Genomic DNA, 24,873 nt, shown 5'->3' on the forward strand with positions numbered 1-24,873 from the left:
TGAGCATGGGAAACATTTACTTTAATGGTTAGCCTTTTCCTGTTAAACTAGTTATCCTGCACACGTAAGCAAAAGTAGGGTATTGTAGTTGCTCATCTTTGTCTGTGTGTTTACAAAATTACTGGAAAACAGCTGAACGGATTTTCCCCAAATTTGGCAGAAACACTCATTGGGTGAGTGGCTCAAACTCCTTATTTTGGTTTCATAGTCTTCAAAACTAGCAGATGGGTGAATCGAAATGCATTTTTTTTTTCCTGTGTTACGTATGCATAAATGATAAGCAGGAGAAATAACTCTTGATGTCTTTTTGTTAAAATATGAATTCGTCTACGAATATATTGAATTAAGTTTTATTTTATCCCTGTGTGCGAGTAGCATATGCATTGCCCCTCCAATGCCTTTTTTTATTTTCATATAACATTGTAACACTTTTTTTTTTGTTTTTTGCAGTAAAGGAGGGTGCAAAAGTTGCCTTCTGTGACATCCTTGGTATGTAAAATGATTTATTATCCTGTCAAAATCTATTTTCTGCTGATTTAATTTCTCTCTCTATCTCTCTCTCTCTCTCTCTTACAAATGTGTGTATAAACAAACCAAACACAAACACATTATATAACAAAGCAAATACAAATAAAAACAAAAACTCAAGGGACATTCACAGTAAATATTAGATTGATGCTCAAAGAAGGAAAAATTAATAGGATAAAAGTACATTTTGGACATAGTCCATTGCTGGATACTAGTGGAAAGTCATAGAGGAACAAGAGAGAGGAAATAACTTGCAAAGACCATGCATGGCTTAGGTTCACAGTATATGTATACATGTGTATGATTTTGTTTCTTCATGTATATGTTTCTGTGTGTAAATATGTACAAAGTCTATTTGCATAGTAAAACTAAACATTGCCAAATTATTCCATTGGTCAGGAGAAGACAACTGTTAACTACACTTACATAATTCGCTGCTCAAAATACTAATACTACATGAAAAAGAAATCTTGAGTACTACTCCCACACAGTGACTGGAGTAATAATGTCTAGTAGTTTAATAAATGGTTATTAGTTTCTGTAGCTGAGTGCTAAATGATTGGCTGTTGTAAGAATAACCAAAATAGACATGATTTATTTATCATTTCTATAACATTGTCACATGACAAATATTTAGTCTTTTCATTCACTTGTACTACATTGATGTTAATCTCTTGTATTAATTCCTTTCAAAACTTTAACCAATGCTTTATATATACATGTATGTATATATATATGCTTATACACACGCGCACGCGCACGCGCACACGCACACACACATATATATAATGTGCATGCTGATGTGTGTTTGTATGAGTGATTTTGTATTTTCCCTCATCTTGACATGTGCTTGCTGTCTGTAAACAGAAGCATCACATTTATACTGGCTGTGTTGTTTGATTACAGTCCACCACAAAAGCATATGCAGGTTTCACAACATGTTGCACAATGTTTATAAACAAAAAAACACTTTCAAATGGTGTTGTTTGTTTCCAGCACTCCTTGTAACTATGCTGGGCCTGTTTGTTGTTGAATAGACCAGAGGATTATTGACTTGCTTGGGAACAGGTGAGGCTTGGCATCAGAAAGGGTTATAGAAAACTGCTTCAACACACTCTTGTCTTCTCCATGCAAGCAAAGTAAAGTAGATATTAAAGTGAAGCAGAGAATGCTTTGTATAGTTAAAACAAAATGTTTTTGCTTAATGATTTAAACTGAAAGGTGAATAGCCTGTTTTAAGATCATAAGCTTATTAACAGCATATGTCAAATTTTACAATCAATAAAGGAAGACCAAATAACAATCTGTATTGGTGTTGGTTCTGAGTCTAAATTATATAGGTGTTCCAGCAATAATACAGACTGGTAGATGCAGTTGTAGTAGCAACCAATAAAGTAAATAATTATTATTTAAAGTAGTGTATAGGCCAAGCATATGTGGTTGTGAAAGTAATAAATTTACTTCGAAACAAAGAGGTTCTAAGTTCATTTCCATTGTGCAATGCTGCTTTTTGTGAGTGTTAAACAAAACCCCATCAGATGTACATCAGGATGAATAAAATCAATATATTGTTCTTCAAATATCTTGTATTTAGTTCTAAGTTATGCCTTATCTTTCAGTAAATTAACTAAAGCCACAGCTTTCAAATGGCCACAATTCAGTGAGTGAACACAGTAAAAATTAACTGCCATATCTGCTGAGTATTTGTGACACTGAGTTTCCCCACATGCTTTCCAGATTATGTCATTCAGTATTAGGTGGTATCCTGCTACTGCATTGTTTCATTACTCAAGTTACTGAACTTCAAATAGTTCACTTGAACAGGCAATAGGAAGCCACTTCAAAGCTGGATTCCTTCATGAATGCCAGATATTCTGTGGCACTTATGATACCACAAGGTTATGAAATCAACCTCCACTATTCTTTTGAGATGTCAAGAAATCACAACAGCCCTGTGGCAATAGTCATTGCTCTTTTAACATATGGAATCATTCCTAATTACTAACATGGTCCACTTCCTCAATCAATGTATAATAAGAATAAGAAGGAATATCTTATTAATCAGTGGAATGCTATCTCCCTATATAGTTTCCTGTTTCTCTTTCTCATTCCAAGATCAAATCACATCAAAACCTTTCATGTATAAAGTTGTAGTCACGGTGTAGAAGTGCATATAACCTCACCCTTGTTCTCTGATAAGATTTTCATTTTAATCCTTATTATAGAGGATGATTGACTTTCCATCCTTTCCTACCTACCCCCAACCCACCCTGCTTCCCTTTTGCCAATCTGCTACTAGAATTCTAAATGACATCTTTGTAATTAGTGACTAGCCGTGAGTGAAGAACACATGAGAACAGAACTATTAGTGCCCCTTGCCAATAGTCAAACAGATATTTCAGAATATTGAAGCAAATCTTTCAGCTCGTAAAATGTAAATGTGAATTGTTGCAGCCAATGAAGATGATGGCGCTTACATTCGTCCATGGCTAAACGAAATCTGTTTGGTAAATTGCCTGTAGATGTAAGTATTATTGTAACACAACTTCATGTAAACGTTTAAAAGAACTCTTTGCCAGAAACAATTGACTGTCTTCCAGCGACTAAGTAATTAACTCGCTTCTCTTAAGACTTGAGGATGTGCCAGATGCCATAATATATTAGCAGTGTGGCACAGCCAGGACATCAGTGTAAGAGGAGGACAGGGAAGAGATCTTCTTGGACAAAGCATACCTAAGGAAGTTCCGACCCAAATTGCATTTGATAGTTCCTGAATAATTATTATCTACTACAGATTTCTTATCTATAATTTTTTCCCCTCACTCAAGATAATGGCCAGTTTTATTCATTGTTAAAATGTACAGCAAGTGAATATAGCAGTACTGTTTCAAACTATGGTGTGTGTGTGTGTGTGTGCGTGTGTGTGTGTGTGTGCGTGTGTGCATGTGTGCGTGCGTGTGTGTGTGTGTGTGTGTGTGTGCGTGTGTGTGCGTGTGCGTGCGCGTGCGCGCGCGCGCGCGTGAGAGAGAGAGATATTTGTATAAAGTATATTTAAATGTGGGAAAAATACTTAAGAATTCTAATGAATGTTATTATTTAACCCCCAATTGACTTGAGCTAAAAGCAAAGGCATGCCAACCATAACAATGTCACCTGTTTTTTTTTTTTTTTTTTTTTTTTTTTTTTTTTTTATCAAATATATGGTGTCCCTAATTTTTATTTTTTTTAAGATAGTAGGCTATGGTGCGAAGGAGATTTTGCTGCTACTTACGAGTCATTGTAAGAGCTTCTTTCAGTGTTTTTTGTTCTTATTAGTTGGGTACAGATCTGGCTGAGATAAATACTTTTTCAAGAATAAACGTAAAATTAGTATAAAAAGTATACTTAAATTTTAAAGATATTCAGTCTTTTATTCAAACATATTGCAGGCATGGCTGTGTGGTAAGAAACTTGCTTCTCAACCGCATGGTCCCAGGTTCAGTCCTACTGCATGGCAGCTTGGGCAAGTGTCTTCTGTAGCATCAGGCTGACCAAAGCCTTGTGAGTGGATTTGGTAGATGTAAACTGAAAGAAGCCCATTGTGTGTGTGTGTGTGTGTGTGTGTGTGTGTGTGTGTGTGTGTGTGTGTGTGTGTGTGTGTGTGTGTGTGTGTGTGTGTGTGTGTGTGTGTGTGTGTGTGTGTGTGTGTCTCCTCCCCTCCCCCAACTGGTGTTGGTGTATTTACATCCCTGTAAATTAGCAGTTCATCAAGAGGTTGATAGAATAAGTACCAGGCTTTAAAAAAAAAAAATTCTGGAATTGATTCTTTCGACTAAAATTGTTCAAGGCAGTGCCCCAGCATGGCCATAGTTTAATGACTAAAATAAGTAAAAGGTAAATGATATCTAGGACTACATTATTTGCTATATCTTACTTCTAAGCAAGTACAAAAGTGATTTGAAGGCAGCTCAGGTGTTATTTCTAACAGGCTGACTGACCAACAGAGATTTCTGCTATTTAAGCATTCTTCTTTTACTTTATATTTGTTTGTCATTGGACTGTAGTCATGCTGGGACACCACCTTGAATGGTTTTACTTGAACAAATCAACCCCCAATACTTTCATTTACGTCTAATACTTATTCTATTGGTCTAAATTGCAGGGACATAAACCAACGCTGATCATCAGTGTGAGGCAACAAATGTAAGTGCAGTGATACACATATATTCACACAGAAACATAAATACACACACACACACACGCACACTTACTCGCTTGCTCACACATTCGCTCGCTTACATGCACAGTCGCTTGCTCACATGCACGCTTGCTCATGAATACTCGTTCACTCACGTGTGCGCTCTCATTCGCTCGCATGCACGCCCTCGCTTGCTCGCGTGCACGCCCTTGCTTGCTCGCATGCACACTCTCACTCGCTCGCTCCCTCACTCTCATGCACTAGCTCCCTCCCTTGCTCACTTGCTCCCTCCCTCCCTCACTTGCTCCCTCACTAAGGGTTGGCAACAGGAAGGCCATGGAAAATCCACCCCAACAAATTATAACTGAAACAGCTATGTGAGCATGAAAAAGGTGTCTCAGCAAGTGAGTGAGTGAACAAGCAAGTGAGCGTGCTTGAGTAAGTGAGAGAGCATGCATGAAAGTGAGGTTATACGAGTGAGAGTGAGTGAGTGAGGTTACGTGTGTGAGAGTGAGCTCCATACATATCAATATTGGCTCGCTCGTTCCCTCACTCTCGCATGTAAGCTCACTTTCTCGCATAAGCTCACTCTCACTCACGTAACCTCATGCACTCACGTAACCTCATGCACTCACTCGTATAAGCTCGCTCTCATGCATGCAAGCTCACTCGGGTGGGCACGCAAGCTCACTTACTTGAGCACGCTCACTTGCTTGTTCACTCACTCACTCACTCACTTTTCCATGCTCACATAGCTGTATCAGTTATAATTTGCTGGGGTGGATTTTCCATGACTGGATGCCCTTCCTGTTGCCAACACTTAGTTATTTCCATACATATCAATATTTATAGAAATGTTTTGTTACAATATAGTAAGTGAAAAAATCTGATAAATCGTCTTTCATTTATCTTTTACTTGTTTGTCATTATACTTTGGCCAAGCTGGTGCACCACCTTGAATTTTTAGTCAAATCATTCAACCCCAGTACTTATCTTTCTTTTAAGCCTGGTACTTATTCTATTGGTCTCTTTTGCCAAACTGCTAAGTTATGGGGATGTAAGCACACTAACACTGGTTGTCAAGCAAGACACACACACATATATACACAATGGGATTCTTTTGGTTTCCATTCACCAAATTCACTTACAAGGCTTTGGTCTGTCCGAGGTTATAGAAGACAAAGAAGTGAGAATGTGAGTGTGATAGAGAGAATGATGAATATTAATAAAGGTGGAGCATTGTAAGAGAGAGAATTGATACCAATGAGTGATAGAAAAGAGATTACAAAAGAGTGAAAACTAGCAATAAATAAAAGTGATGGTAAGAGTGGACAGAGTATGGAGAACTCTAAACCTATTCCTTGTTACACAGTTGGGAGAAATATAGCTCTAGTAGGAGGGCACAGTGATAAGAGAAGGTGTAACAGGTAAGAAAGTAATGAGGAGGTGGAGAGAGTAGATAGACCTACTATGAACATAATTAGTGGAAGAAATCCAAAATTTAGATATATATCCTGCAGGTGACATGTAAAATACACCATTTCGAGTGTGGTCGTTGCCAGTAAGACATTCGAGCAAGATCGTTGCCAGTGCCGATGGACTGGCTCCTGCGCAGGTGGCACGTAAAATACACCATTTCGAGCGTGGCCGTCGCCAGTACCTGCCTGATTGACCCTCGTGCCGGTGGCACGTAAAAGCAGCCACTACACTCTCGGAGTGGTTGGCGTTAGAAAGGGCATCCAGCTGTAGAAACTCTGCCAGATCAGATTGGAGCCTGGTGTCGCCTCCTGGTCCACCAGTCCTCAATCAAATCGTCCAACCCATGCTAGCATGGAAAGCGGACGTTAAACGACGACAATGATGATGATGATGATGATGATGATCCTACCTCTATTGCTACCACTGGGCGGGGGAAGAGTTCTTTCTTTACATCACCTTTTCATGCTTGCATGGGTTACACAGGTTTTCATCAATACAGCACTTTGTTACTTAACACCATTATTTGTTAGCTCCCTCATGAGGTTATACCATTTCGGGTCAGTCTTCACCACTTAGTCTCATGCCTTCTTTAATCTTCATTAAAGAACATTACCTTCTTCATAGATAATGTTCTTTGGTTCTTTATGCAACCAACATCTTCCATTTGCGTCACATTCCTGTACTACTGTAGTCTTCTCTTTTGAACTTTAATCTCTGATTTCTCTTATATCCAGCTTTTTTCTCACCTCATTTGTGTTCTGTCCTTCATGCACAATAACATTACTCATGCAGCCATACAAGTGAATATTTAAATAACTAGTTAGTAATCCATCTCATAAAACCATGATTTTCTGGCCTCATTATATGGTCTTCAACCTCCAGGTAATTATGCATCATCCTTGTCATCATCATCATTTTCTTTTCGTTTTTATTTATAGGAACAAAATTGCCCTTCCAGTGTTTGTAGTTATTGTCCTGCTAATTAAGTGCAGTAGACTGTGATAAAAGATGTTCTATTTTATAGTGATTGAATAATTAGTTCAATTGATTGTAACTCTTTGACTGTTGGTTTTACACATTTGTATATGTATGCATGTCTGTCTGTTATGTATTAAACATTATTATTATTATTATTAAAAATCAGGTGGCAAGCTGGCAGAATCATTAGAATGCCAAGCGAAATGCTTAGTGGTATTTCGTCTGCGACTACATTCTGGGTTCAAATTCTGCCATGGTCAACTTTGCCTTTCATCCTTTTCGGGTCAATTAAATAAGTACTAGTGAAACACTGGGGCCGATGTGATTGACTAATCCCCCACCACACACACACACACACACACACACACACACACACACACACACACACACACACACAAATTTTCAGGCCTTGTGTCTCTAGTAGAAAGGATTATTAATATTGTTATTTCAAATATCATTAGCATGGTGGACGAGATACTTAGCAGTATTTCATCTGTCTTTGTGTTCTGAGTTCAAATTCTGCCAAGGTCAACATTCACCTTTCATCCTTTTAGGGTTGATAAAAGAAGTACCAGTTGAGTACTGAGGTCAATGTAATCGACTCACCTCCTCCTAATGTTTCATGCATGCATAGAATTATAAAATAGCAGACGCAAAAAGTATCTAAACAGCAAACCTGACATGATAGAAACGCATTTTCAAAACTCTAATACGTGTTACCAAAAGGAAAAAAAATTTCAAAATTTAAATCTCCCCCAACCGGAAATCTGACAAGCTAGAAACAACAGCCAAACCAAGGATCAACTTTCTAAATACTAATTACCAAAAGAGAAAACAATTTTTTAAATGCCATTTTGCTGTGCGTGCGTGCGTGTGTGTGTGTGTGTGTGTGTGTGCGTGCGTGCGTGCGTGCGTGCGTGCGTGCGCGCGTGCAAAAAAGTCTAATTTTTACATACCTCTCTTAGTTCTAAAAGACCCCGCCGACCACAATATGTTGGGGTTTATGTTTGTCATGAAACATTAGTAGAGAAAACTTTAATTTTACTTCTTGTCATAGGGGGGGGAGGGGGTGCTTATTCATTTTTTTTTTTGTTTTTTTTTTTGAAAAATTGAAATTTCACAGAATTTATTTTGCAGAATCATAATCTCCATATTTTTATAGGTATTTCGCCAAAAAAAAAACGATTTTTTAAAAAGTGAAAATTTAACGAATTTAGGGTGACGGGTAGGGGAGGAAATTTAAATTTTGAAATGTAGATTTTTCTGCAGATTCAGAATCTCCACCCTCGATATAGTATGTTCCTGTTAAAAAAAAAAAAAAAAAAATTGCAAAGGGTCCATGATTTTTACCTCCACCAAATTAAATTTATGGATATCGTTAATTTTATTCCTTTATTGTATTTTAATCTTTATAATTAAATTTATTTATTTAGGGGTTTATATTTAATCAGCTACTCTACTTGCTACTGTTTACTAAATTTCTATTCTGATTTTAGTATTACGTATCATGCAATCACTTAAATCAATTGTGTTTAGATTGATGAACACATTGTAATGTGCTCTCTCATCTATGGTTTATTAATTTGTATTTTGATGTAAGAATTTGATAAATTTCTTCAACACACAATTTGTACTATTTGCTTCCTCTAGCATATAGTTTGGCTCTACTAATTATTTCCCAGGTAATTTCATATTTCTTATCTTTTATGGACCAAATTAATTATGTCATGTTCTTCTGAATGTCTAAAAATGTTTATGCTACAAATGAATATATTTTGATTTGAATTTTTTTTTTCTTTTCAATTCTATTTCAGATGATGTAGCTAAAGCTACAGAAGAAGAAATGAACAAGATGGGACCAGGAGAAGCATATTATATCAACTGTAATTTATGTGATGAAGCACAAATCAAAGTAAGGGAGAATGTTTTATGAGATAAGACTATCAAGTGCATGGAACATTTACGGCCTATACAGCAAGAGATAAATATTATCCTTCATTTTTTACTTGCTTTAGTTACTGAACTGCAACCATGCTAGGGCACTGTACGGACATCTATTTTCAGCGCTGTAACAACCAAGCTAGCCCTGATTCTCCTATCTCCTCCATTAATATCTGATCACCTACTACATAAGATTTCCATTATCGTTTCACAGCCACTTTACAATCTTCACTACCCCTCCCTCCCATTGCTACCCAACCTGTAGATCTGATATCGGCTATTCTCCATATCTTATCTATTTGACTTTACATGCACACACACACACACACACACACACACACACACTGCTAGCCTCTCTTGACTCAGCATTCACCTGCGTGTCCTGCTCCCGCTGCAGTGTAGTATATTTATTTTTCCTTAAATCTCTATCCAACATTGGAACTGGTAACATCCATTTCCCTTTGTCCTTGCCCTCAAGTTTTTTCATATCACCTGTCACTTAACACATGTGCATAAGTGCAATTCTGTGAAATATTCACTCTTATTTACATGGCAGTTATATGCAATTTGACTGAAGGTTGTATCGTGTACAGAATATTTTTTTGGTTTATGGCAAAAATGGAAAAATAAGACTGAATATTTATTTTATGAGTGTTGTGCATTAAGTCTATAAAATTGTACATAAAGTATATAAAATGCATTAAGTAATCATTGTATTCCAATTTCTTTCACTTTTCAATGATTAGCAGATGAATGACTGACATTTGATACAGACACAAAACAGGCTATGCTACAGGTCTTTTGGATAGAGTTTTCAGAAATAACCCAATAGGTTTACCATTAAATCTGTGAAATATTCATGGGTCCCACTAGTTGAGTATTATTCCTTCACTGTTACATGTGTTTAACTTCTCCCTCTCTGATGATTGAATCCTTACTCGGCCTATGGAATCCTTGCTTGGCACAATGTTCCAATAACTTGGGTATTCTAGAAACAGCTGTTAGAGACTATGAATGCATTTTTATTACATATCTAAATTAGATGTCCTTGTTAAGTCTTGCCAAACAGTTTTGTCTTTTCATTTCTGTTTTTGATCTATAGTTATTTGTATTATGACTTAATATTCTTCATCTTTTCTCTTTTGCCAGAACATGATTGCTAAGGTGGTTGAGAAGTACAGCACCATTGACTGTTTAGTCAACAATGCTGGCTACCGTAAGTTGACTTCTGTACTAGACTGGGGTTTTTTTTTGGTGATGGGGGAGGTTCGCCATAGTGTTTGTATTACGTACCAGTGAAGGTGCTTTTATGTGGTCGATTGATTTACTAGAAAGAGCAGATAATTTTTTGTCATCACATCACATTCTATCTTATAAAGGAAGGTTATATTCAATAATATGGTCTAGATTGTTGGCACTCCATCGCTTACAACGTCGAGGGTTCCAGTTGATCTGATCAATGGAACAGCCTGCTCGTGAAATTAATGTGCAAATGGCTGAGCACTCCACAGACACGTGTACCCTTAACGTAGTTCTTGGGGATATTCAGCATGACACAGTGTGACAAGGCCGGCCCTTTGAATTACAAACACAACAGAAACAGGAAGTAAGAGAGACAGATAGTTGTGGTGAAAGAGTACAGCAGGGTTTGCCACCATCCCCTGCTGGAGCCTCATGGAGCTTTAGGTGTTTTCGCTCAATAAACACTCACAACGCCCAGTCTGGGAATCGAAACCGCGAGTCCGCTGCCCTAACCATTGTGCCATTGCGCCTCCACTATGGTCTAGATACACTGTGCCAAAGTAAAAACTCTGGATATTCAGGGCTGAAATACCTTAATGCATTTGAATTATTGATTTGTTTGATCCAAGCTGGCTTGGAACTAAACAGCAACAGCAGCATATTGATAACTTCCAAAGTCATAAATCCCCAGATTTATGAGAGAGAGGGATATAATAATTGTTTGCTTTTTTCTTTTTTTTTTTTTCTTTTTAATCTGAAGTGGATCTAAATTCAAGCAGATCTATGATCAAAACTGATCTGGTCATTATTATCAAATCTTGCTAATACAGTTTTGACATTTTGATGCCTTCTAGTTTCCACCACCTTGGTGACCCCCTTGACACCTTCTCGTTGCCACCATGGTTGTGATGTCTTGAAATATTCTTCACTGTAGTACTGATATACCAAATAATTCTTATCATATGAATATTTTTTCCAGATCCTGGACATTTTCCCATTGACACTGTTACAGCTGAAGGCTTTACTAATCTCATGCAGTTAAATGTCGTTGCTGTGTTCCTCACATGCAAGGTGATTTTCCTCATTTCTTCATTTCTGTATTCTCTTATAATTAGGAGAGTATTGTAGTTCACTTGAAGCATTGTGTATTGTTTGTAAAGAATAAAAAGTTTAGAATGGCACAACAATGCACTATAAAACAAAACATGGACTATATACCTGTTGTAATTTGGTTATCTATAGTCTGATGATATTTCGGAATTACAATTCCTTCAGATCTTCTTGGCTGGAGTCTCTACTATAAACCGTTTTCCAATGGTTTTCTTTTTTCGGAAGCGTCTCAGTAGTGGTCTCGCGAAGCTTCTTCCGGAATTCCTCATGAGAAGTGCATGTGGTCGGCTATGTTTCAATCTTGTGTGTGTTGGTACATCTGTGGCGCTGCTTCTAAGTTATAATTGTTATTATCGTTTCTTTCCATCATGTCTTAATTTTTCTGTGTTAAAGATCTTCTACTATATGCAAATGGCATTCCCTTTTTCATACAACGCTCATTGTAGATCCATCACACATGTCAATGCAATGAAGGTCAACACACATTTGCATCCTGTTTTCCATGTGGAGGATGAGAAAGGACAATGCAGGAGTGTAAACAAAGGAATGTCAATACCTAGACTTGTACTAGTGACTGAGAGTTGCAGTTAGATTTGCAGAAAATGCACATATTCCCAAGCATGATGATGACGCACATTTACAGCTATTGTGCAATGTCGTTCAATTCTAATTAAGTAATTATCAAATAAGTGCTTTGTTTGCAATTTATGAATTTTCCACTAAAAAACAAAAAAAAAAACTTTGACAGAAACAGGATTTGGACATGGTAACAAACATGTATGCTTCTCCACAAACATTCTTGTAATATCGTCTGATATGGGTGAGGTTTGCACAAAGGGGGAAAATAATAACGATATGATGTTCACACATATTTCAAAGGTCATTTAGAACAAAGGTCAAAAAAATTAAGATCAATTTTCTAAACATACTCTTTTACTTGTTTCAGTCATTTGACTGCAGCCATGCTGGAGCACCGCCTTTAGTCGAACAAATTGACCCCAGGACAAATTCTTTGTAAGCCTAATACTTATTCTATCAGTCTCTTTTGCCGAACCGCTAAGTTACGGGGACGTAAACACACCAGCATCAGTTGTCAAGCGATGGTGGGGGGACAAACACAGACACACAAACACACACATATATATATATATATATATATACATATACATATATACGATGGTCTTCTTTCAATTTCCGTCTACCAAATCCACTCACAAGGCTTTGGTCGGCCCAAGGCTATAGTAGAAGACACTTGCCCAAAGTGCCATGCAGTGAGAATGAACCCGGAACCATGTGGTTGGTAAGCAAGCTACTTACCACACAGCCCCTCCTGTGCCTTTAAAATATTATGCCCAAATAAGAATAGTAAGAATAAGATGTTTGAGGGCCAAGCCAAATGTCATACAATATTCTGTTCCACTTCTGTTTCGAGTTCACGTGAAAGTCTTTGAAAGAAATACCAGCAATTTTTGTTTGATTCCTTTTACTCTGTTCAAGGAAAAATGTCCATATATTTTCCACAGTAATTTCAGTTAAGTCCAGGATTTGCCAATTTTATTTGATTCTTAAATTTGAATAATACCAAAACTTTTGCACATTCCCAACAAGCTTTTTACTTATACTCTAACCCTCTCACCTGGCATGAAGCCATCACCCTCAATACTACCTACCACTTCAGTTGAGGTGTCTTGCCTTGTAAATTATTTGGTGACCTCATTGCTGATGGTGCTAGGTTAAAAAAAAACAAAAAACCCACTACACTCTGCAAATTGGGTGGCATTAGGAAAGGCATCCAGTCATAGAAACCATTCCAAAACAGACATTAGAATATGGTGCAGTCTTCTGACATACCAGTTCCTGTCAAACTGTCCAACCCATACCAGCTTGGAAAACTGATGTTAAATGCTGATGTATATCTTGTTTCAGTCATTAAACTGCAGCCATGCTCATGCACCATCTTGAAGGGTTTTTGTCAAAAAACAAAAACAAACAAAAAAAACACCAGTACTTATTTTTTAAGTCTGGTAATTATTCTATCAGTCTCTTTTGTCAAACTGTTAGATTACAGGGACTTAAACAAATGAACACTAGTTGTCTGACTGTGGGGGATAAACACATACGCACATGTACACGATGGGCTTCCACCCACTCCCCATCAAAAAAATTCATTCAGGACATTGGTTGTCCCAAGGCTATCATAGAAGGCATTTTCACCCACCAGGTACCACATAGTGAGACTTAACTCAAAACGCTTTGGTTGCAAAGTGAGCTACTTGACCACACAGCCATATAACATAATACTAATAGTTTTACTCATTCCTCCAATGAAAGTCTCCACTTGAATTGTTGTATATCTCTTCTTCATGACAAAGTAATTTATTCCCCCTTGTGAATATTTTATAGTGGTCTGTTTCACACAAACCATAACTGAGTTACTTAGATTCTACACAATCACCTTAATATTTCTATTCAAGAAGGCGATGAGTTGGCAGTAACATTAGCATGCCGGGTGAAGTGCCTAGCGGTGTTTCATCTGTCTTTACGTTCTGAGTTCAAATTCCGCCGAGGTCGACTTTGCCCTTTCAGCCTTTTGGGGTTGATAAATTAAGTACCAGTTGCATACTGGGGTCGATCTAATCGACTGGCCCCCTCCTCTAAAATTTTGGGCCTTGTACCTAGAGTAGAAAAGAATATTTCTATTCAAGGCAGCAGGCTGGAAGTATCATAAGCCCACCAGGCAAAATTCTTAGCAGCATTTCATCTGTCTTTACATTCTGAGTTCAAATGCCCCTAAGGTCAATTTTGTCTTTCATCCTTTCAGTCAATATAAGAAGTACCAGATGAGTACTGTGGTCGATGTTACTGACTTACCTCGTCCCCTGAAATTGCTGGCCTTGAGAAACAGAATAGGATTGAGGAGCAGAAATGTTTGTTTTTCAGTGTTATATATGATTTTTTTTTTCTTTTTCTTTTTCATCTAGTATGCCCTTCCACACATACGCCTTGCCAAAGGTAATATTATTAATATTGCTAGTATGGTGGCTCACATTGGCCAGAAAGACTCTATTCCTTATACAGCATCAAAAGTAAGTAGTATCATAAACCTTCTTTCTTATTTTTCTTCAAAAATTAGATACAGATACAACACTGACTTTCTGGATACTGTTGATCCAGAACCTCTAATAATCCACACCAATTTACAAGCAGGAACATCAAATTCTCACAGCCAACAGATTAGTTTACAGGCTTGTTGCATAGATTAGTACCTTGCAAAGTACACTATCAATGAACTTGTATCATTATACAGGTATCTATATTTCATTTAATTATACTGTGTAACAATATTTTTACCCTTGGGTAGCAGCTGTTATCTCCTAAAAAGTGTAAAAAATTACTAACATTTCCTTCCAACTTTGCTTTTACAATATTTATTCAAATCCCAAAGAACTCCTCTCAACACATTGCTATGATGCTCCCCAACTATTCCTGCTCATAATCAGAGATGTACATATTGTCAGCCACTAAGGGACATTCTCAAGTGGTTATGGTCAAGCAACTGACAAGCAAATCTGTAGTACTGAGCAGAATATTTGCCTTAACAATATTTCTGCTTCAGCAACTCCTGAATCTGCCTGAAATGTAATGGAAAATAGGTCAGTTTCAAAACATTGATGCCGAGGATTATTAAGTAGAAGCAAATAGGAAATAACACTTACTGACCAAAGTCAAAAATTAAAATTATGTTAAACAGTGTTATTTGAGTGTGTTGACCAAGGTGACTACCCCTGGTTCAGTAAAGTCTGTAAACTGCAAAATCTTTAGAACCCAGGGTTCCTGAAAATGGATGTTGTATCTGCATTTATTAAATCATTTTTGATATGCTTGTCAATCCTGATCAAGTAAACTTCTGATAAAAGTCATTCCAGCCATGACCATTTTGTTCTTTTTTTAAGGGTGTCTAACATTACATTGTCATATATTCTTTTCCTAAAGACAGCAGGGTGGAATATGAGCGATTTAGATGCTCTTTCTAACAGCTTGAGTGACTATATAGAAACTCCCCCATTGGCTCAGCCGTGAATAAATATGTGTAGGGAACCTATAATAGAAGTATATCCAGGAAGACATGGGACAAGGTGGTGAAGCATGATCTTCGAACTTTGGGCCTCACGGAGTCAATGATTGGTGACTGAGACCTTTGACAATATGTCTTGCTTAAGACCCATCAAGACAAGTGAAGTCAGTGTCGTGGCAGATACTGGTGTCATGCAACTGGCGCCCATGTCAGTGGCACATAAAAGCACCCATTACACTCTGAGTAGTTGATGTTCGGAAAGATATCCAGCTGTTGAAACCATGCCAAATTGGACTGGAGTCTGGTGCAGCCCCTCAGCTTGCCCAGTCCTGGTCAAACCATCCAATCCATGTCAGTATGAACAACAGAGGTTAAATGATGATGATGTACCAGCTTATTTTTAGGTCATTTTTATATTGAGAATACAACAAGCCTCTCATATTGGTCATTCAACCTACTTGGAATACCAGCCAAATTTTCACTCTTGAATGGAGGATATTTTGGACAAAATATTTGATACCACAAAGTGGTAATGGCCCCTCCATCTCCATAAGTAATTCGTGAGTTTGAGTTGCACTTTTTAGCAGGTCAAGTAACCCCACTGGATTATTTGATCAACAATGTATTATTCTAGTGTTGCATTAAAATAAGCAATACAAAATTTATCAACAATTTCAGATAAAATAACTTTACATAACTTCATCTGTTCTCTGTTTTATAAAACACTATGGATTTAATGACTTCATACTTCATTCATTTTCAACTGATATATTTGGTGTGTAGTATGTACACCTTGGCCTGTGACTGAACTCAGTATATCAATATTTCAAGCAGTTTCCGTACTCTTATCTTTATTATATCTGCATACTTTCAATCCTATCAACTTTGTAACACACTGAAGATAAAAATAAGAAATTAATGCCAAATTTTGAATAGCAACTTTAAAAGAAAAATTGTTTTAAAGTTAAAATTTATTACCTTAATTTATTATACTTTGGTATAAAAAAATCATGAATAACAGGTTTTTCAAGAGGTTCATGCATAAGTATAGATTATCTAAAAACTTGAATTATAATTTCAAAATTCATTGCATGTCTAGTTATCCCTTGTAAGGCACCAGTGCACTGCAGCACAATGTAAGAATCTTGGAAAGATATTGAAAAATATACAAACAGCTTAAAATATATATTTTAAAAAGATACTGTTAAAATTTTAAAAACATTTAGAGAATATAGAAACAACTGTTTATATATTTAGGGAAAAATAAACATTTTTTATTGTTTATATATTGTTTATATATTTAGGGAAAAAAAATTTTTTTTTTTTGTATTTGACTTGTGATATTATTCAACTGAAATGTTGAAACAGATTTTGTCATATACCAAGAAGGCCATTATGCCAATAATGCACCGATTCTATTTCACCTCTTTTATTATTTATTAATTGATTAATCATTTAATCAGTTGCCTAATTTATCATTTGATTAATTATTTGGTCAATCAATTAGTTAGTTTTGTCAGTCCTTTTATCACAATTGATGGTCACATCTACCCAGGTTTCAGACAAACCTAGCTGATTGAGTGAGTGATTGATTGATCGATTGACTGAAAGATTAATCAAGCAATAAATCATTTAATTGGTTAAATGGTCAACTAATTGACTAATAATAATTATAAAAGTGAAATCAACCAGTGCATGTGTTTATTATTGGCATAATGAACTCCCACAATACAACAAAGCAGAAAATGTAGGAACAGCACTGTTAATAATTTTCTTTATTTTTCCGTAAATTTTGCCTACCTTGTTTTATTAATTATATTAATGAATAACTCTGTTTTAAGGATGTTCAATCATTAATATGTGTCTTTCTAAAGATTTGAATAATTTTTTTAAATTCTGAGGTGCATGTAGATACTCTTTACAGAGCACCTGTGCATTGCAGTACAATGTTTAGAAACCATTGTCCTAGATTTTCATAGGATTTGTTTTGTGAAATGTAAAGCCATTATCATTCTTTAACATGGCTATTATTTATGGTTTGATGGCAGGGTGCTGTTTCAAGCATGTCTAAGAGCATGGCTATCAGTGAAGCTAAACATGGTGTTCGAGTGAATACGTGAGTAAAATTTTTTCTAAATATGAAACCCTTTTCTGCATTATATTTTTTAAGTTAGAATTTCTGTTTTATTTTGGATTTTCCAATTTCCTGTATCAAGTAATGGACAGAAGCATTTAGAAAAAAACAATTAAATTCATAGTCGAAAAAAATCAAGAATATTGATTCTAATCGTAATGATGGAGAGGAGTACGCATTTTCCCTTTCCTTAATATTAAAAAGAGCATAGTATGAGGGAGATTTGGTTGTTATTTCTAGCAGATTGAACAACCACACAGAGTACCTCATTAGCTCATTTGTTGATGAGTATAAGTAAACAAAAACTAAAGGAAAAACAGACACTAGCAAACAAACACACACACACACACATACACACACAATCAATAGTTCCAGGGCTGGTCCCAGGAATTTTTCGAAGGGAGGGCAGAAGGTCAGAAGGGAAAACAATCCCAAGAGAAAAGGGCATAACATTATTTAGGAGGGTGCACTTCTTGATGGGGGCCACATGACCCTCAGGCCCCCATTGTTTCTTTCTTGTACATTTTGCAACGGTAATGTTGGTTGTTGTATGATAAACATCTGAGGCTTGTAATCTTGGAAAAATACATTTTTAATATATTTTTTTTTTTTTTAGAATTTCTCCTGGAAACATATTGACACCTTTGTGGTGGGAAGTAACGAACAAGATGGAAGATGGAGAAAAATTTTTCCAAACTGCATTAACTCAACAGGTGAGAAATATATTTCACATTTATTTTGGGTTGTGAGATTAACCACTTATGTTTAGTGCCACTGCATGGCACATAGGACAGGTGTCTTCTACTATAGCACTAGTCCAACCAAAGCCTTGTGAATGGGTTTGGCAAACAGAAACTGAAAGAAGCTCATCATGTGTGTATGCTTGTATCTCTATCTGACATTGCAGACTACTTGTCTACAGAAATGTAAACATAGGTGCAAGTGTGGCTGTGTGGTAAGTAGCTTGCTTACCAATCACATGGTTCCGTGTTCAGTCCCACTGCATGGTACCTTGGGCAAGTGTCTTCTACTATAGCCTCAGGCTGACCAAAGCCTTGTGAGTGAATTTGGTAGACGGAAACTGAAAGAAGTCCAGTGTGTGTGTGTGTGTGTGTGTGTGTATATGTATGTGTGTGTGTGTCTGTTTGTCCCCCAAACATCGCTTGACAACCAATGCTGGTATGTTTATGTCCCCATAACTTAGTGGTCTGGCAAAAGAGGGATCTTGTTCAAAACGGGGGCACCAGTATTTTCTTATCGAAACACTTTGAAACTTGGGACACTGGTAGAATGTGTCATATAAAACATCTTTTTCTCTTAGTCTTAACAAAAAAACGTACATCGCAAGTTATTTCATGTTAAAGTTGTCGTGTTTCTGTAATTTCAACCAATGACTGACGTCCATTCAGCCGAATAACAGTAAGTGCTGACTACGTAAACAAACGATTCTCGCAGTGATAAAATTATTATTTCCTTGTCAAAAAACAGCTGAAGCATATTGGCAGTAGCTAATAAACCTTTCTATTATAGGCACAAGGCATGGTTTTTTGAGGGAAGGAGCAAGTCGTTTAGGGTTAGGGAAAACGAACACACGTGTGTTGCCTCTGCAAAATGTCAGAAGTAATGGAGATTAAATACGCTTTACACCGCCTAAAGTGCCAAAGGAGTAAGTGTAAATAACTGAATACTTGTCAGTGATTGGTTGAAATTATCAAAATAAGACAATTTTTTACATGAAAAAAATTCGAATACAAAATTTTTTTCTGTTCTATAACTCAAAATAGATAAGTATACGAAGTTTGAAAGTCTTTCGGTACCAAAAACACTACATAAAACAAATGAAAACTGGTGCCCCCGTTTTGAACAAGATCCCAAAAGAGATCAATAGAATAAGTACTAGGCTCACAAAGAGTAAATCCTGAGGTCGATTTGCTCAACTAAAGGTGGTGCTCTAGCATGGCCACAGTCAAATGACTGAAACAAGTAAAAGAATAAATGTCTGCAACATTGCAACGGAATCTGTCCCTGGCCATTCCTACTCACTGTCTTAAATTTACAGTCACTAAACAACCTGCTGGATTAAAACCAGGCAAAACGGGGTTTCTCTAACAAGATACCCCTTATAGTAATGTTTCTCAACCAGTTTTTGCCTATGAACCCTTTTGACCCCTATTTTGATGATTTAAAAAAAAATCATATATTGAAAAATTAAGATATTTTGCGTATTGTAGAAGTATAAGCAATTTATTGCATATAAATTTTAATGACAAAATCTTATATGGACCCCGGTTGAGAAACACTGCCTTATAACATCATCCAACAAGTCACTTCTGAACCAAGTGATGCACCACAACCAGTTGTACAGCATCCCACCTACAAGAATCACTGTAGGATGGATCAAAATGCTCATTGTGAGCAATAAAGTTTCTCATATATTTCATTTTCCATTTTTATGATTTGTTATTTACTCAACAAATACTGAAGAATTCCTGAGATAGATCCAGTGACAATTGTGTAAATACTGTGTATGATGTCAGGTAGCCATAAGCAATGAATGTGCTTTATGAGTTAACTACTAGGAACATACCCAATACTTAATTACTTACACACACACACACACACACACACACACACACACACACACACACACACACACACACACACACACACACACACACGTACAGATATATTATGATGATGCTAGTCTCTCATGGTCTGAGAAAGACAGCTCTGCAATTTCTTGCTGAACAACACGCACGATTTGTTTATAGTGATCAAATGTTTGTAATGTACATTAGCTTACTCTCTCCATCAAATCATCATTGCCTGAACAGATGCCTGGTGCACCACACATTAGGTGTCAAAGTGGTTGCAGAGCAACATGAGATGAAGTGCTTTGCTCAAGTACAACTCACCACACAGTCCAGGAATTGAAACCACTACCTTGCATTCATGAGGCCATGCATGCATGTATGTATGTGCGTGTGTGTGTGTGTAATATATATATATATATATATATCTGAACATGGTCAATCCCAGGTCTGCCTGACTGGCTCCCATGCCAGTGACATGTAAAAAGCCAGTACCCCTTGACTGGCTCCTGTGCTGGTGGCATGTAAAAAGCATCATCCAAACGTGACTGATGCCAGTGCCCCCTGACTGGGTCCCATGCTATTGGCACATAAAATACATTATCTGAACATGATCGATGACAGGGCCACTTGACTGGCTCCTGTGCTGGTGGCATGTAAAAAGCACCTACTACACTCTGAGTGGTTGGCATTAGGAAGGGCATCCAGCTGTAGAAACATTGCCAAATTAGATTGGAGCCTGGTGCAGCTGCTGGCTTTCCAGACCTCAGTCAAACCGTCCAACCCATACTAGCATGGAAAACGGACAATAGTGATGATATGATTTAGTTTCCATCTACCAAATCCACTCACAAGGTTTTGGTCGGTCAGGGCCATAACAGAAGACACTTGTCCAAGGTGTGAAGCAGTGGGACTGAACCCAAAAACTATGTGGTTGGGAAGCAAACTTCTTACCATATAGTCACATTCCACCTCTTCTTTGAAGATTTTATTATGCTCTTATTTTTTACTTTTTCTTTATCGTGCAACATGCTATAAAGCACACTCATGTTATTTTATTTCCCTATTTATTAGAATTTCATAGGTGGGAGTCAATACTTTGATATTTTAAAGTTTAAGAAAATTTAGTTGTCAAAAGGAAATTGCTATTCCACTATTATTTCTCTATAGGAGGTTAAGGTTAATATGCTATCTGTTAGATATTTTAAAGGGTATTCTTAAAGTTCAGACCATCCATTTTCCCTTCCATATCCCAAATGATCTGACAAGAATGTCATTTTCAAATGTCATGTTGCTAAAGAAATCTAAAAGCCATTGAAATTTGATTTCTTAAGGAACACAGATATTTAATAAATGTAATTTCAACTAAATGTATTGATGATTAGTGCAAAAAAAAAGTTACTATATCAGATATCTTCTAATATTAGATATATTGCACACACAACAATATCCTTAATGGTGCACCTGTTTGTGACATATTTTTTCTTAAAATATGCTCCCATAAATATATATATATATATATAAAGATATTATGAGACATGATCCATTGTTATAATCACATGCATAAGGAATCAAATTTTTATCTTGTAAAATGCATATGCAAACATTATATGCAAAACATGTGATAATACGTTATCAGACATGATCAAATGTATAACACTTATATACATATACAATTCTATACATGTTATTATCAGACATGCACACAAGTGTTTAGTTATATTGTAGTCTTTCCATCTTCCATACACACATATATCTTAATGTTTTGTCTCACATCTACTTAATATTGTCAGTATAAACACACACACACATAACGATAATCTTAAATTCAATACTGATTTGACTGAAAACTACAAATTAAAGCAGGATTGATTTGTGAAGCTATCTCTATGCATTAAATTTAAACTTCGGAGTTTCTTCCCTTGTCCCTTTTGACAAGAGTTGAAATTAATGTTGATTGCTTTTTTTCATAAGCAATGTAATTTCAGTTCATTAAAAGTTTGGGGGCTGTCTTTGAAGGTATGTGGGTCTTGCTAAACTCACTGAAGATAAGGTCAATAATTCTCTCAACAAATTGATAGCAAAAAGCATCCAGTCCACACTGTAAAGTGGTTGGCATTTGGAAGGGCATCCAGCCAGAGAAACCATGCCAAAGCTTACCTTACCTGTGCTTGTGTCTCATAAAAACCACTCTGTCCACTCTGCTGGGAGTTGGTGTTAGGAAGGGCATCCAGCTGTAAAAACCATGCCAAAACGGACACAGAAGTCTAGTGCAGGCTCTTGCCTGGCTAGCTCTTATTAAACCCTCTAACCTATGCCAGCATAGAAGGCAGATGTTAAATGACACTGATATATATATATATATATATATATATATATATATTAAGTGTGTGTGTGTGTGTGTGTGCATAGGTTGCATCTACTGCTTACAATAGATGCATCCTGAGCAAGTTGATATCTATTCGTGTGCAGTTTATTTTTCCAACTTCAACCCACTTCTCTCTTTCTTTACTTGAGGTTTAATCTGAATTTTACTTTAAATGAGAACTGAATGTTTTTATACACATGATTAAGCCTTAATCTATTGGTCTGCTACTTTTAGTGTCAGAAATAAGAAAGGGTAAAGTTAGGTTGGAGCCTTTCCAAGAATGTAGTTGATTGCTCATTAAAACTAAACTTGAAATATCTCTCAGACTACTTCATATTAAGTAAATATGCAAGTAAACAAACAGTTATTCTCTCTCTCTCTCTCTCTTTCTCTCTCTCTTTCTCTCTCTCTCTCTTTCTCTCTCTCTCTCTTTCTCTCTCTCTCTCTCTCTCTCTCTCTCTCTCTCTCTCTCTCTCTCTCTCTCTCTCTCTCTCTCTCTCTCTCTCTCTCTCTCTTTCTCTCTCTCTCTGGATGGAGTACATAAAAATTAGTATCTCTGTGTTTTAGGCAATTTCATTTATTGTTTTTAGGTGAATTAGTCATTTAAATACATTTTCTATAATTAAGGTTTATATATACTAAATGTTGATCTGTACTGGTTTATTCCTATGTCACATTGTTTAAGCTGATCAAAGCCTGATTGTTAAAGAGATGTTTGTTTTATGTATTTGTATTTGAAATATATTACAGATTGTGGAATAGCAATGTCTTTTGGCTTATGTTCTTTAATTAATCTATACATTCACTGTTCTTGGTTGGTTATTCCCTAGAGTATTCTGTTGTATTTGTTTTCAATTATGTTTAATATTTTTTGTTCAAGGCATTTAGTTTACTAGTTTTTTTTTTTTAAGTTCTACAATTCTTGGAGTGGCAATGTCCATTTTGATATAATTCTGTTTTAATTCATAACCTTAGACTAGTATTGCAAAGAAAGAGGTAGAAGTAATATGTGCTAATACTGCCTTCAAGTGATTAAGCTGCCAAGTGGTGCCCTAGATAGAGGAGTGATGGAGGTTGAATGTTAGGGAAATGATATAGGGAGAATGCTTACAGTACATTGTTTAATCTTATCTGTAAGCCATAATAGATCGTTTCATTTTCTTAAAACAAATGCCATGTAACAGTATTTATGAGAAGATAAGTTCAAATTTAGCCATAGTCTTTGTTTAGCTCATCATTAGGTTCAAAACCAAGGTTACTGTTCACTGACTGGCACTGAAAACTAAACATCTTCCTCTAAAAAACAATTTAAGCAAATATCAACCAGTACAGAAACATAGAGCCTGTGTTAATTTGTGAGGTAGCTACTATGTGGTTGTTCTATTGCTAGAAATAGCAGCCAAATCTTGCTGAATTTACACAAGTCTTAAGTCTTTCACTCCCAATAGTGTCAATAATTGTTTGTCAGTAACTGTTTGTTGATAGTGGCTCACTGACGGCCACTCACATGACTTTTCACCACTGTTCTCAATTCTGTGTTGTCCTTCCTGCTTCTTTCCAGTTGAAATGTTGTTTAAATAATTATCCACTTATTAAGCAACTAATGGCTATATCTAATTTAGAACAACTTTCATTAATTGAATGCTTATGTTCTTTCTTTCGCAGGTTATGGGTCATATGGGAACTCCTTCCGATATTGGTACAACATGTCTTTATCTAGCAGCTGATGCTAAATTTTGCACTGGCATTGATATTAATGTTTCTGGGGGAGTAGATATATCTGTTGGCAGCAAGGTCGATGTTACACCATCTTAAGATACTCAAAATAATGATAAGGAAAAAGATAAATTGTGTTAAATAATTGATATTTTTCAACTTTGGGATTTATATTTTCCTACAATAACTTAAATGCTTTTGTATGTGCATTTTTGAAAATATATCATATTTGCTTGTAATTTAAAGTGTTTTCAAGTCAATAAAGACTTTATTGCTTTTGTCTGTTGGAAATTTTTTGTAGTTATTACATAATTAGTTTAATGAGAACATCAGGAATTTTGTATCCTCTCATGTTTCATCAAAGGGATTTTGTAATAGTCAGACTATGAACTTCATTTTAATATCTTTCCCCAAGTATATGTAAATGGAGAGTTTGCACCAACTCAGAATTGAAACCTCACTGGAATTTCAACTTGCTGGAAGCCGATCTAGAAAGCAGGAAGCTAGAAAGCGGGCAGAATCATTGCTGCACCA

General features: G+C 36.3%; 1 protein-coding gene across 3 annotated transcripts in view; it reads left to right on the top strand.

The window, feature by feature from the left end:
• The window catches only part of LOC106876895 (L-fucose dehydrogenase), a 34,081-nt gene extending 9,460 nt beyond the window's left edge, over nucleotides 1-24,621 (top strand). For 2 of the 3 annotated variants that reach the window (XM_014925642.3, XM_089354132.1), the window contains exons 2-9: nucleotides 451-489; nucleotides 8,977-9,074; nucleotides 10,253-10,319; nucleotides 11,325-11,416; nucleotides 14,437-14,541; nucleotides 17,579-17,646; nucleotides 18,281-18,377; nucleotides 24,289-24,621. In XM_014925642.3, coding sequence (XP_014781128.1) covers nucleotides 451-489; nucleotides 8,977-9,074; nucleotides 10,253-10,319; nucleotides 11,325-11,416; nucleotides 14,437-14,541; nucleotides 17,579-17,646; nucleotides 18,281-18,377; nucleotides 24,289-24,438 — 716 coding nt within the window. In that variant the 3' untranslated portion in view covers nucleotides 24,439-24,621. Of the gene's footprint in view, nucleotides 1-450; nucleotides 490-4,669; nucleotides 4,711-8,976; nucleotides 9,075-10,252; nucleotides 10,320-11,324; nucleotides 11,417-14,436; nucleotides 14,542-17,578; nucleotides 17,647-18,280; nucleotides 18,378-24,288 lie in introns of all 3 variants that reach the window. The other variant, XM_014925643.3, reaches the window with a different exon arrangement.
• Nucleotides 24,622-24,873: the final 252 nt, after the last annotated feature.

Source organism: Octopus bimaculoides, chromosome 6, assembly GCF_046866305.1.
Source record: "Octopus bimaculoides isolate indiv1 chromosome 6, ASM4686630v1, whole genome shotgun sequence".
Lineage (NCBI taxonomy): Eukaryota > Metazoa > Mollusca > Cephalopoda > Octopoda > Octopodidae > Octopus > Octopus bimaculoides.